The 14,574-nt window shown below is 35.6% G+C and overlaps 1 protein-coding gene across 1 annotated transcript in view; it reads right to left on the reverse strand.

Moving 5' to 3' along the window:
• LOC110103242 (glycerophosphodiester phosphodiesterase GDPDL4) overlaps positions 1 to 14,574 on the reverse strand; it is a 36,824-nt gene that overhangs the window by 4,129 nt on the left and 18,121 nt on the right. The window contains exons 2-4 of the mRNA XM_020831870.2: positions 7,385 to 7,678; positions 613 to 728; positions 7 to 508 (exon numbers count right to left, since the gene is read on the reverse strand). Of these exons, the coding sequence (XP_020687529.1) occupies positions 7 to 508; positions 613 to 728; positions 7,385 to 7,678 (912 nt within the window). The remainder of the gene's footprint in view (positions 1 to 6; positions 509 to 612; positions 729 to 7,384; positions 7,679 to 14,574) is intronic.

Raw genomic sequence — 14,574 nt, forward strand, 5'->3', positions numbered from 1 at the left:
CATTACCTATGGCTGCGGAAGCAGTAACGGGGAAGTCAGTGAGCACACCATCCACAGAGAAGTCCCCATTGTCAACAAATGAAAGAACCTCAGCTAACGGATCATAGCTGTAATTATAGCTCAAGAGTGCATCATTAGCGAAGTTGGAAGCATAAACCTCAAGCCCTTCCTTGTGTGCATCAGAAACAATGGATGAATGAGGTTGCAAGTAAAGATCAGATGTCACAGGCCAAATGTATTGCTTGGGAATAAGAATCCCAGAGGAAAATGTTCTAATGAATGTCAAATTTTTTAAAAGAGAACCATATGTTTGGTTTGTAGAGGGTTCATGAATGTCCTCCTCAAGAAGGCGAAAGAAAAGCTTCGTCTTAGTTCTCTTAAATCGAGATGCTATGCTGCTAAGAAATGCAACTTCTGGTGATGAAATGTAGCTCACTTGAACACTTTTTGACAGAGAAAGAATATAATTCCTCATACTCAAGTTGTGCTCCCTGTAGAAGGTATCATGCTGCATAATAAGAAAAAATGTAGATTAGTAGTTGGTACTTTGGTTCACAAAGAAGGAGAACATCCAAGCATACGAAATAAAATACTTAAATGGGGTTGGTGTACCTGTACATTCAACCAAAGAGCACTTGGCTTAACTAAACCATCCACATCTTGAGGAGCAAGGATAGGGAATGAGAGACCGTCAAATCTATCAGATCGGGATAGAATTCCTTGAATCACTGCAATTTTTAAAGAAACTTGAGAAGAGAGTGAAAACTTAAAATCATTTATACTTTTATAGATGTTAACACACATAGACAACATTTATTACTCAAGTTGAAAGAAAAATGACTACAGACACTAAATTTACTTCTCTAAAACTTAAAAGAAAGAAATCAAATTTACAAAATATATGAAGGCATCAAACAATTGAACTAACAAGGAGATTTTGATGATAGGATGTCCAAAGGTCTATGTCAAAAGTATTTTTAAGTTAGTAAATAAAGTTATGCTGGCGCGGAAAAAAAATTTAATACTGCCAATTGACCAAAATATTTTCTATCAAAATAGGGTTAAAAAAAGGCTCAACATATACAGAGAAGATGTATGCCCACACACAAAGGATTATTTGCCTAAAAAAATGCGCTTTTAAAACATAATAAAAATTGAATACTACTAAGGCTTACAATTATTATAAAAAGCTACAAGACTTCAAAAAAGCATAATGACTCAAGCAAAAGCTATAACTTTTGATGATTTATCTAATGGCTTGGCACTAAAGAAGAAGATATGGACACATATAGAACATTTAAGGCCAAAGATAAAGGGTCTACAAACATTGATCACATTAGATGCATTAAAATTGAAGATTATATAATCAAGTTAAAAATGAAGAAATCAAAGAAAGATAAAATGCTACCTTGAGAAATAAATAAATGAGTGTTGGATCTAAAATTGTCCATGGGTGACATCTGACCTTATTTGTCCATGGATGGCATTTGACCTTATTTGTTCATGGGTGGCATCTGACCTTACTAATAAATTTGGCTAGTCAGAGCAAGAGAATAGGGTGAGATAATCAATTAGTAGGGAGAGTATATGAGAAAGCAAGAGAACTCCGTGAATAGCAAAATAACATAAAATCTTAAATATGCCTCTTAACCACTTATTTATAGGATTCAAATGATTGTAGGAAAGGCTACCCCTAATAAAATAGAAAGAATAATACATGAAATGACAAGTATAGACTAACGCAAACATATGGGTTAGGCTGAAAGGTGTACATGTGGCCCTTTGTCTCTTACATGACTTGGAAAAACCACTAACAAGTACCTTGGGGAAAGTCTCGGGGGTCAATTGCCTTGGGTGAGCCTTCAGGTCCGGCAAGCCTGTGAAGGTGAGTCTCCTGGACATATGTGATTATGAGTAAGAGACAAAAAATAGTGAACGGAATCATGACCGTACGCTCCATAGGTGTGGGCCTTCTGTAGCTTGGATTGGGAAATCCACAAAAGGCGAAGGCCTTGGCTAAGGAAAACAGCTGAGTGGATCGAATCCTCTTGAGCCCAGTGCCCCTTATGATGAAGGCTAGTTGAGGTGAGTCCACTGGATGAACTTGTCGAGAATAAGAACATCCATGATCTAATACTCCAATGGCAAGCTCCACTATGACGAATATCTGCTTTCCCATAAGTTAGTTTTGGCTACTACCCCTTAGGGAAAGGCTCCAGCAAGCGTTGCTTTGAGCAAATGTTGCGGGCCTTAGAGTAGTAGCTTGCATGTGTCATTGTTGAGTTTGAGGAAGGGAGGAGGATAGAGGCCCTGGAGAAGGTGAGCTTTGCAAGTATGAGGCTATTGTGTTGTACAAGGAGGTACCGAGCCTGAGAGTTAAGATGTTAGCAACACTTTTGGAGTTGTCGTAGTCCAACAAGTTTCTTGCAGAAGGTGACTTCATCATTCACCATTTAGTAGAAAAGCACCATTTGATGTCCTTTTGGACCATCTATATAAGTCAATCCCAGGGAGCAAGAGAAACTTACCAAAATGTAATAAAACTTCTAAAAGCAATACAATATTCTATATTTCATGTACTATTTATTTGTGCTTGCGGCTTACATTTTTTGGTATTTACTTTGCTTTTCATATTTCATCTATGGTGACTCTTCGTTGTTCAGTTATGACAAATCTTTACCTCATTATCTAAGAGCGGCTCTTCTATTTCTATTCGAGGGCGAAATTTTGTCGAGAGTGAGAGGAATTTTTTGTAATGATTTGAGAGAGAGACGAGAATTGGTTCATCAATGATGGATGTGACTCGGGTCTCAAAATTAGAATTTAGAACCTCTAATTTTATTATAAATATGTCTCACCCTTTGGATAGGTCACCTTCTCATCATTTTTTTAATGACATTCTTTCAATGCATTATCCTTCCTTTCACTGGCACCTACATTCCCTTACGAGATGATGGCTATTAGGAGATGTCACAAGACTTTCAATGAGCTCGAGTACTACCAAGTCTCCTTGGTGATTGAGGTGATGAATATTGCTATAAAGACTCTAATATGATAGTTCAAGTTCCACGAAGGACGATCGCCTTAACAAGTTGTATAAAGATGAGACATGCTTCTCTTTTGAACAAATAAAACTTGTCTTGTGGTTTCCTCTTTCCCCATGACTCATTAAGATCCAAAACTTTTATGGGCTCGTGCAAGTGCAGATCATGTTGAACCAAATAACGAATGTGATGATATTCTTCTCTAATTTGTGACAAGACAAGATTAAGTGAGTCTCATCTTGTTCCGCCAATATCTTCGTAGTTAAGGCATTTAAGGATGGAAGCATTCAATTATCCTTTATTCAATTATTCATATGAGGATGAGTGTTGTGGCGAATAAGGTGAGAGATCAAAAATCAAAGTTTATACTTGCGAAGTCACAAATTGGTTGGGTGGTTCCCACCCACCCCATTCTTCATCAAAGACAAGACTATCGTCCTCGAGCTCAATTAGTCTCGAGCCTTTGATATCTTAAACGGAAGGGTCCTCGTTCATGAGCATGTGAATCTAAGAGCTATGTATAACATATGCTATAGTAAGCAGCTCACCTCTTTGACTTGTGAATCTTTTTTAGTTTTTTTTCTTTTTCTTTTTGATTCATGTAAACTTACCCCGCAAGCCCTTTGTGCAGGAGTCCCTTGGCACAGGCTTTCTTAGTTAAGAGATAGAAAAGAAGAGGAACGCAAAGAAAATGAAGCCTTTGACGAGTTCCACCTAAATTGTGCCCCAAACTAAGTTGGTGATTTATGCTCGCCCTCTTATATAGGAAGTTCCCCTCCACACTACTTCTTAGTCACCCGTCAGCCAAGATCCAACTGAATTTCAAGCGACGTTGAGTGAGCTCACATTTGGAAGCAAGTGAGAAAGAAGATTAACTATGAAGACCATCGAGACTCCTTTTTGTTGTTCAATTGGTTTCATGTCAAGAAGATTGACTATAGAAGTGATTTTTTCTAAAATAATAAATAGACAAGTATAGAAGCAAGAAATGATATTCATATGATTTTTATTGTTTTTATTTGATCATGAAAAGACATAATTGAGTACAACAAGAATTGATTTTGGTGTATAAATGCATAATGGTGTGATCTAAAGGTAAATTCACATTATCAAATAAATGTATTATGGAGAATTAACTGGAATTAAAAATAATTGTGGAGTGTTAGAAGAGTTTTAATTATAGAAGGTTTAATTAAAGATCAATATTGAGTCCATGCCTTTTATATTAGTTCTAAAGATAAGTATAGAAGCAAGAAATGAATATATGATATAGTCCAAGGCACTTTTATATTAGTGAAGTGCCTGGGAGTAATTTTTTTTTAATAATTTAATTCTAATTTATGAAGCATGATGAAAATAAGTAAGCAATTAGAATATTGACGAAGATTATTTAGACGATAATGTATTTAGAATTAATATAATAAAGATTGAATATATGATATATAATTTTAGTGGGTGGGTCATTAATAAATATAATTCAATATTAGTAAGACATAAAATCACAAATAAATATAACAACAACAACAACAACAATAACATCAAGCCTTTATCCCACTATGTGGGACCGGCTACATGAATCTTTTTTCTCCATTGTATTTTGTTAAGAGTCAATTTTTTATTTAAATGTAATAAAGATAGGTTAAAAACAACAACTACAACATCAAGCCTTTATCCCACTGTGGGGTCGACTACATGAATCATTTTTTCTCTATTGTGCCATGTTAAGAGTTAAATTTTCATTTAAATCTAATAAAGAAATGTCATTTCTAATATTTTCAAACCAAATCTTTTTAGGTCTGACTCTACCTTTCATAGCATAAGTTAAATCTAATAAATCTACTTTCCTAGCAGGGTCATCAGAAGGCCGTTGTTTTTTGTGGCCAAACCATCTAAGGCGACTCTCTCTAATCTTATCTTTTTCAAGAGCTACTCCAACCTATTCATGCATATACTCATTTTGTATCTTGTCTTTAAGAGTAAAGTCACTCATCCACATAAGCATCCTATTCTTTGCAACACTTAACTTAATATTATGCTTCTCTTTTAATGGCCAACATTCTGCACCATAAAGCATTGCATGTCTCACCACAATCTTATAGAATTTTTCCTTAAGTTTGAGAGGGACTTTTCTATCACACAACAAGCCCGATACATTCCTCCACTTCAAACATCCAACTTGAATTATGCTAATAATATCCCCATATATTTCACCATCACTCAGAACAATAGATCGAAGATATCTAAAATGTGTACTCTTATTAATCCAAAGTCACAATCCCCCCACTAGATCTACTACTACTAAAATTACACTCCATATATTCAGTTTTAGATCAATTCAAACGAAAACCTTTAGAGACCTACATACTTCAAATTTACCTTCAACTCCCTCTTTAGTCTCATCAACAAGAAGAAGATCATCAGCAAAAAGCATACAAGAAGGTACAACCTCTTGCAGATGTCTAGTGAGAACACCCATGACTAAAGAAAAAGATATGGGCTTAAGGCTAATACTTTATGAAATCCAACATAAATAGGAAAATACTTGCTCAACCCACCTCGTGTTTGAACACAAGTAACAACTCCTGCATATATCCTTAATGACTTAAATATAAGCATTATTAACCCCCTTCTTTTCTAGAACTCTTCATAGCACTTCTCTTCGAAATATATTTTTATACTTTCTCTAAATCAATAAATATCATATGTAGATCACCCTTATTCTCTCTATATTTTTCCATCAAACCTCTCAATAAATGTAGAGCTTCCATAGCAAACCTACTCGACATGAATCCAAATTGATTTTGAGAAACATTAGTATCACGCCGCAACATATGCTCCATAACTCTCTCCCATAGTTTTAAAGTATGACACATTAACTTTATTCCTTTATAATTCGCACAATCTTGCGCATCACCTTTATTCTTAAAAATAGGAATCAACAAACTCATTTTACACTCATCTGGCATATTTTTAGTCTTCAAAATAATATTAAAAAGTTTAGTAAGCCAAGAAATTCGTTCATCTCCTAAGCATTTTCACATCTTTATTGGAATATCATCATATCCAACAGCTTTTCCACACTTCATTTTTTTTTAAAGTCTCTCTAACTTCGATTTTACTAATACGCCGATAAAGAAATGCCATTTCTAATAAAGAAATGTCATTTCTAATATATTCTAACCAATTCTTTTTAGGTCTACCTCTACCTAAAAAGACTTGATTAGGAAATATTAGAAATGACCGTTCTTTCTAAGATTTAAATGAGAATTTGACTCTTAACAGGACGCAATGGATAAAAAGAATTCATGTAGCTAGATGCAGGACAAAATTAGAAAGTATGAATCAAAGTATAAATAAAAAACAAATATGATAGATTTAAATATTTTGGATTTGTTATACACAAGAATGAAAACATAGTTAATGATATAACTTCTAAAGTTAATATTGGATGATTAAAAGGATAACATCTTTGGAATTTTATGCTAAAAGAGGATAACACGGATATTTGAAAATAAATTTTATAAAATTATAATTAGATCGATGATGTTATATGAACTTGAATAATAGGCTAAAAATGAGGATTCATAAACTAGAACCCAAATAGTTGGGATGCGGCTAATGATGATAATCATAATTAATTATGGATGTTAGCAAAAAATACTCAAACAAAGAACTTAGTGTATGATATATAAATATAAGATAATATTAATAATTGAGAAATCTTTGGAGGAGATTGCAAAATTAAAAAAGAAGGAAACAGCTAAGGTTAAGGGGCAAATCTTTGAGTTTTATCTGACAAAGATATGCAAGCCTATAGATCAAACATGCAAGTCATACATATTGAGATGAGCAAATAAATGTTATCAGCATCTAGTTTAGTTAGATTTTTGGAAAGAAGATTGCATAGTTATTATTGTTAGGCCTTAAGATTTTGAAAAATAAATATCCTAATAATAAACTAACATATGGGCAAACACCATTTATGGCTCAAGTAACAAAATAGCTCCAACAATGTAAGCATCATTTAATTCCTAAATTGAAAGTGTGCTAACTTTCATCCCTTTTTTTCTTCTCTCATATTAGAAAAATATTTTATACAAGTGCTGTTTTTCATTGCAATACCCAATCAAGAATTGCAGGCTTTCCATTTCCCTTTCTCACCGGTCCAGTCACAATGCACATGAGAAATAGTCAGGGTTGACAAGTAAATTGAAGTTCATTCATTCCGTACAAGTAAAATAAGAATTTCATCATCATTGCAAGACATTGTTTTCATTGGCAGCTTAATTGCCGATTATATTCAAACAAAACAGACTTATGGAAGTGCTAGGGTTACTTACCAGAGATATTTGATAAGCTACGAGCATCATAATCCACAGAAAACCATCCCATTGTTGGCACACCATTGATAACGTAACTTTTCTTCCCATCAGGAAAGTATTGTGAAATGTTTGTACAGTTATCCAATTTAATATTAGGTAGACACAAACCGATACCATCCTTTGTCAATTGAACATCGCACCAAGATATTGTATCTGGAGAACCAGTTATTTTAGTAAACTTGTAGGCATAATCACTGGAATCAGGGAAAAGTCCGGAAAAACCACCCTTGGCAACAACTGCTGGGACATCACCTGTGGAAACAAATGCAAATTAGCCAATAAGCAGAGAATATTTATTTGCAACATCAACTTCGTAGAACCGCCCGCTTAAGTAAAACTCTGCAGTCTGCACCACACTTCATCATATGTGCATGTAAAGACCATGGACAAACTTTTTTTCCATTAATATTCCAGTGAAGCGTGCTACATTATGTGCAAATGGCACTATTCGCATTTATTTCTAAGTATCTCACAATCACAAAATTTTATTCATATTCTAAATGTAGTTTTCTTGTACGGTTATTGAAAGCCTTCGATGCTGTTCACTGAGTCAAGATTTGAGAGCAAGGTTGCTAAGTGCTAACACATGGATTTTCTCTAAACTGCAATGTCTGATATTTGTGAAGTTTTGATTAATGGAAAGGTTTAATTTCCAGAAATTCTATACTTAGGAGCCATACATGGATTTCTATCCAATTATTTTTTGCAAATAACGGACTACATTATCTTAACCCAATTTATGCATCGAGTTAATTGAATTTAATTTCAACTCAAATTTTGACTCAAGCTGACTTAATTTAATTAAATCAAGCCAATCGATTCAAATTGTTTAGATTGATTCATTCAATGTAGCCCCAAAACGGCTAAATCCGACTCAAATTAAACCCAAAACGGCTTTACTTAGCTCGTTCAGTTCAAGCCTTATCATGGCCTTGTAAGGCATTTCCAAATCAAACCCTAGGGTCAATCCACAACTGAAGATGCAAACGAAAGAAAAAGTAGCAGACCTCAGGCCCTCATACACCTTGTTTACCTCTTTCACAATATCTCCTAATGCAGACGTTGATCGCAAATTATCAGGGGCAATGAGGAGCATATCTCAGCCGTCAATCTGAAATGACATAGGGGCACAATCACATATCATTTTGTTCCTGGCACTTGAAGTCACAAGCTGGATTGATTGACAGAGTGGAGAGGTATTTGGCTGGGAGAAAAAGGAAGGAGAGTTTTTTACTTTTGAAGTTTTGATTTTTGGCCTTCCGATTTGAGAAACCCAAGAGATTGGGAGAGGCCAAAAGGGATGGTGATTTTCAAAGGGGTGAAAGTAGCATAAGCAACAATTCATTAGTTTAAGGATTTATGAGTGGAGAAGGTATTCCCAATAGTGTTCCTCCCATTTTTTCTCTTCTCAACTAAAGCCCTAGTTCCTTCTTCACCTGCGGTAGTTTCCAAAATCAAAGAGGAGCTCTTCTTTTTGCCGAACAAAGGAGCTTATCTCAGCCCTAGCTGAGTATATCCACTAGGACCTCTTTATCTTCCTCATTCATCAACTTCGGTGAATTGATGGTGGTGATGACATCCAAAACAATCTGAACAACAACATTTTTCGTTTCAACAGCTTTCGTCTCTACTAGATGAAAGTACTATAGTCATCGACCACTGAACATTGCTTCAGTGAAAAAACTTAAGAAATCTCACATGATTGTGTATGTGACGATACCCTTCAACTCTAGGTCCAATATCCATGATGATGTTGTTTAACCTATAACTCTGCTGTCTTCTACTTGTATGCAATATGAATGAAAATCCAATGACTTCCAATAGATGGCTCTTGTTTTAGAACCTAAGAGAGTGAAAAAGCATTGGGTTATCATATGCAGTTCAAATATTCACCCATGCATGAAATTTGCATTCATGGTAGATGTATTCATTCACCTGTGTTAAACCCTAGGTTCATATAGCCATTCAATTTCAATCAAGTGGCTATGCACCTTGTTTAAATCCAGACAAATTGCATTTGATTCCTATCAAAATCTAGATTATAACAAAATTAATCTAAGAATAAGGCATGTTTCTATTTAGTAGAATTTGGTCTTTTCTAAGTTATTTAGAAAATTATTAAAATAGTTTATGTTAGTTCTGTGTGGAATCTGATTGTGTTGATCAATCGGGTGTTACCAAGTGTTGTATGTGCGAGCGCCCCAATTTTATGTCTTAGCGCCCCGATGTTGTATGTCTGAGCGCATCAATGTTGTGTACTCGAGCAACTAGGCATTGGACAATTTTTTGCAAAAACAACAAAGGGTGGAACACCATAGAGCTCTATATTCGATGTTGCAGCACTGTCAAACGGACTAAATGACATAGGCGCGCTCCAAACTAGTACTGCAACATTGTGAGACTGGCTGAAAATTTTTTTCTTCTTATTTTTCATTAAGGGTTGCATCCCTTGGTGGTTTGTATCAGACATCTTTGTTTAATCTTGTGTAAGAATAGTGGAAGAGAGAAGAGAATCAAGGAGAGAGTTCAAGAGAAGAGATTTGTACTAATTCTCCCAATTTTTTTAATGTGGATTTCTTGGTGTGGTGTTGCTCCATAGTTTTTTCTCAGTTTCAGGGTTTTCCATGTTAAGTCCTAGTTTTCTTTTTTATTTTTTTGGTTTTTACCTCTTTTGTTTGTTTCGTTGCGGTGTTTTACTTCCCACCACCAACAACTGGTATCAGAGCTCTTCAGCTCGAGTGGGAGTAATAGCTAACAAAACAAGATACAAGATTGAGAAATTCAACGATTAGAACTTTCAACTTTGCATTCTGGAGGATGCAAATTGAAGATTTGCTGTATCAAAAGAAGATATATTTACCATTGAAAGGAGTCACTAAGAGGTCGGATTTTATGGCTATGGAGGAGTGGGAGGTTCTTGAACGGACTACCCTAGATTTGATACAACTTTCAATTTCCTCATTTGTTGCATTCAATATTGTAAATGAGAAGACTACAGTCGATCTCATGGCTGCACTAACTAAGATCTATGAGAAGTTTTTGGCCTCAAACAAAGTGTTTTTGATGAAAAAGTTATTCAACATGAATATGTTGGACATAGGGGTGTAAGTGAGCCGAGCCGGCTCGAGCTCGACTCAATTATGGGCTCGCGAGAGCTCGAGTTAGAGCTCGCTTTCCATGTAACGAGCCGAGCTCGATAAGGGTATAAACTCGACTCGACTCGACTCGTTTACACCCCTAGTTGGACAACATTTTAATGGGAGAACACCTGAATAATCTGAACACTGTGATGAGTCATATGTTCAACTGACATCAAGTTTGATGAAGAGGTGAAAGCGTTTATGCAATTATCTTCATTGCTAGAAAGCTGGGGTGGGCTTATTACTGTTGGGAGTAACTATTCAAAATATTCAAAGCTGAACTTTGAGAACATTATGGGGTTAGTGCTTAATGAAGAGGTTTATAGGAGGTTGAACGGTGAATCTTCAAATTCTACTTTGAATGTTGAAGCAATAGGAATGGGTTTAGAGAGAAATTCAAGTAGAAGAAGATTTAAATTCAAGAGACGAAAGTATACTTCAAGTAGAGGAGAAGTTGTTTACTGGAGCTATGGAAAGAATGTTTATTTAAAAAGGATTGTATAGTTCCAAAGAAGGCTAGTGGTTGATGTCAGGACAAAAATTACTCTGCAAATGTATATGCAAAAGAGTTTCAGTCAGATTCTCTTATTTTATCTCTGGATAATTCTGAATATTAATTTATAAATTCAGGTGTTTCATTTCAAGCAAGCCCTAACAATAAGGCATTCAAAAACTACACTCAAGGTGATTTGGATAAAATGTATATGGGAGACAACAAGCCCTGCAACATTGTTGGACAGGGACATGATGATATCAGAATGCCATATGAGTAACTTGGAGACTCAAGGATGCTAGACATGTTCCTTGTCTAAAGAGGAGTTAGTTTTTATGAGTCAACTTGAAAACTTGAGCCATGTAACATCGTTCACAGGAGATTCATAGAAAGTGACAAAAGGACCTATAGTTACAACTCGTGGTAGTATTGAAGGAACCCTGTATGTTATAAAAAAAAGATCATATCCTATTGGAGTTGTAGATTCAAATATTGATGAAGATTTTTGGCATCGAAGGCTTGGTCATATGAGAAAGAAATATATGAATTCACTTTCTACTAGCAAAAAACTTCCTGGTTTAAAATCAATAAATTTAAATTTTGTGAAGACTGTGTAGAATCTGATTGTGTTGATCAATCGGGTCTTAACTGGTTTTGTGTCTAAGCGTCCCGGTTTGGTATACCCGAGCGCTTCAATGTTGAGTACCCAAGCGCCTAGGCACTGAACAATTTTCTACAAAATCAATAAAGGGCGGAGCGCCACAACGCTCAATATTCGGTGCAACGCTATTAGACAGACTGAAATACAAAGTTAGAGCGTTGCAGCGCTTCAAACTGACATTGCAGCGCTACGAGATGGGATGACAGTTTTCTTTCTCATTTTTCATTAAGGATGACATCCCTTGGGGGTTTGTATCGAATCTCTTTGTTTGTTCTTGTGTAAGAATGATGGAAGAGAGAAGAGAAACAATACAAGAGTACGAGATAAAAGAGATCTATACTAATTCTCCCAAATTTTCATATTAAATTTCTGTGTAGTGTTGCTCCGTGATTTTTTCCCGATTTAGAGTTTTTTCACATTAAATCATGATGTTTATTTTATTTTCACTGCTTTTATCTATCTTTTTTTTGTTTCCCTGCAGTGTATTACTTCCCACCCCCAACATCCTATTCCAAAAATTATGAAATTCGTGTATAATATTCCATAGGCTTTCAAAAGTCTAAGAGCAAGATTTCATGATGTTTGGAAGGGCATTTGCCATGCTTTTGAAATGTTAAATATAAACGAATAATTTTATTAATTATACTACTTTGAAATTTCACAAGTAATTAAATAAAATTACTAAGAAATGCTGTATTAACATCTTTGTACTTCTAAAATTAATAGATCCTGCCAAAATTGATCTCATTCAATTTCCTAAGTCATGAGTGTGTCCTATCTTTATCAAATTCATAACGTTTTAAGAAATAAAGGAGTTTTTATCTTATCATGGATGTTGTTTTGAAGCTTCCTAAAGCTTTAAATAATTCATTCCATGAATTCTAGAATCCACTTGGAGTTGGCTTATCTTTAGACAAAGCTCAAGGTCATATTGATTCAATTTAAATCAAACTCAACTTGAATCTTTTCCTATCTAGATTCTCTTTGTTTGGTGTTGTTGGGATTCACATTAGAGGTTTTCAAGTAACCTCTAAAGTGTTCAAGAGATCGCCAAGAATCCTTAGGTTCAAATCATATTTTCCTTTTAAGGGTGTAAATAAGTCAAGCAGGCTCATGAGCTAGCTCGAACTCGACTCACTAACAAACTCATGAGTCAAGCTCATCTAGCCACAAGCTTAAGTTTGAACTCAAACTCGAGCTCGAGTTTGACTGAACTCGACTAGTTGGCTCACATGCCAGTTTGAATAAATTAAATATTAAAAATAGTTATTAATTTTTATATATTAAATTAAAATATGCATTTGTCATTTAAAAGAGTTGCACAATTTTCAAAATTTCAGCCATTTTTCAGTAATAAATGCATATGTACACTTTAAATAATAATAATGTTTATTTTGAGATGTAACTAGACGGCAGTAACTACATTTATTTCTTCTTTTTTTTAGATGGGAACCCACTATTTCCGCACAACTTTTTTATGTTCTTCATTTATCTCTTCCAATCATCTTCAGCTGTTCCTGCCGCAACTTCCTTTGGCAAAGCAGAACTCCCACCACTGCACCCACCACGATTTCCTTCAAGGAAGAAAAACTCACACTGCGACTTCAATGGTAAAGCAGTCAAGCTTTTGAGCTCTCAAGCTGTATAATCAAGCTTTTTGAGCGGTTGAGCCTAAGAAGGAACGCTCGAGCCAAGTTTAAGCTTGTTCCATGGGCTCGAAGAAATGCTCAAGCTCGAGTTTAAGCTATTTTTCAAGTGACGAGTCAAGCATAAGTTTGTTTTGACTCAAGCTTGACTCGACTTGTTTACAGCACTAGTTCCTTTAGTTATGTGTTTGAGTCAAACTCAATCATAAGCATCAACACTTGCATAGGACCCAAATCCTAACTTCTCTTGGTTGGTTCACTCAACAACCAAGGAAGACATCATTCATTCTATCCATTTGGAAACCTCTCTTTCCCTCAGACCAATTTTTTGGATGATTTGAGGTTTGAATGGATCAAACCCAATTTATTGACCCTCCTCTAAAAAAATATTCCTTGAATTGTGTTTTCTATAACCTCGTATGAAAGCTTCTTACAACCTTTTAATGAGTCTGTTGACTGTATAAAAAAATTTAGAAAAAAAAAAAAATCAAAGCAATCGACATACCTCCACGCCGGCCCCATCTCGCCAAAACGGCGTATCCCTTCGCACAATAGTCGGTTACTTCACGATAAAAGGGAGAAGGAGAGAACAAAAAAGGACTTACGCTCGCTCATTCGGTTCCCTCGTCGTTGTTCGACTTCGTTGCTTCGCACAAGCGTCTAGGGTTCGCCGTTCATCTTCTCCTTCCGTCGTTGTTGTTCGGCTTCGTTGCTTCACAAGAGGCTGAGAAGATTGCACGCGTCACTCCTTCCGCTCCTTCCTTGTCGTTCGACGTCACTTTGCTTCCCCCCATTGCCACCCGACTTCGTTGCTTCACAGAGGCGTATAGGGTTCGCCCTTCATCTCTCTTTCTGTCGTTGATGTTCGGCTACGCTGCTTTGCGGGAGAGGTAGAGATTGCATAGGTTACTCCTTCGGCTCTTGAATGGCTGTCCGAACCCCCTCCCTCCTTTCTCGTGCATGGCCGGCCTAGCTCGATCGAGCTCTACCCGATCCCTCTCTCCCTCTCTTATATTATATGTAATATATAATAATATAATTATTATATATTATATTATAATATATTGTTATAAATATAATTAAAATGATATTATTTATATAAAATATATATAAAAAAAGAGATGATTTCAACAGGTGTCGAAGACCATACGTCGTCGATCTTTGATCCGGGTATGATGGTTTAATTATTGAAGACCTCGCGCCGTCGA

The sequence above is a fragment of the Dendrobium catenatum genome, unplaced genomic scaffold (genome assembly GCF_001605985.2).
Source record: "Dendrobium catenatum unplaced genomic scaffold, ASM160598v2 fragScaff_scaffold_1117, whole genome shotgun sequence".
NCBI lineage: Eukaryota > Viridiplantae > Streptophyta > Magnoliopsida > Asparagales > Orchidaceae > Dendrobium > Dendrobium catenatum.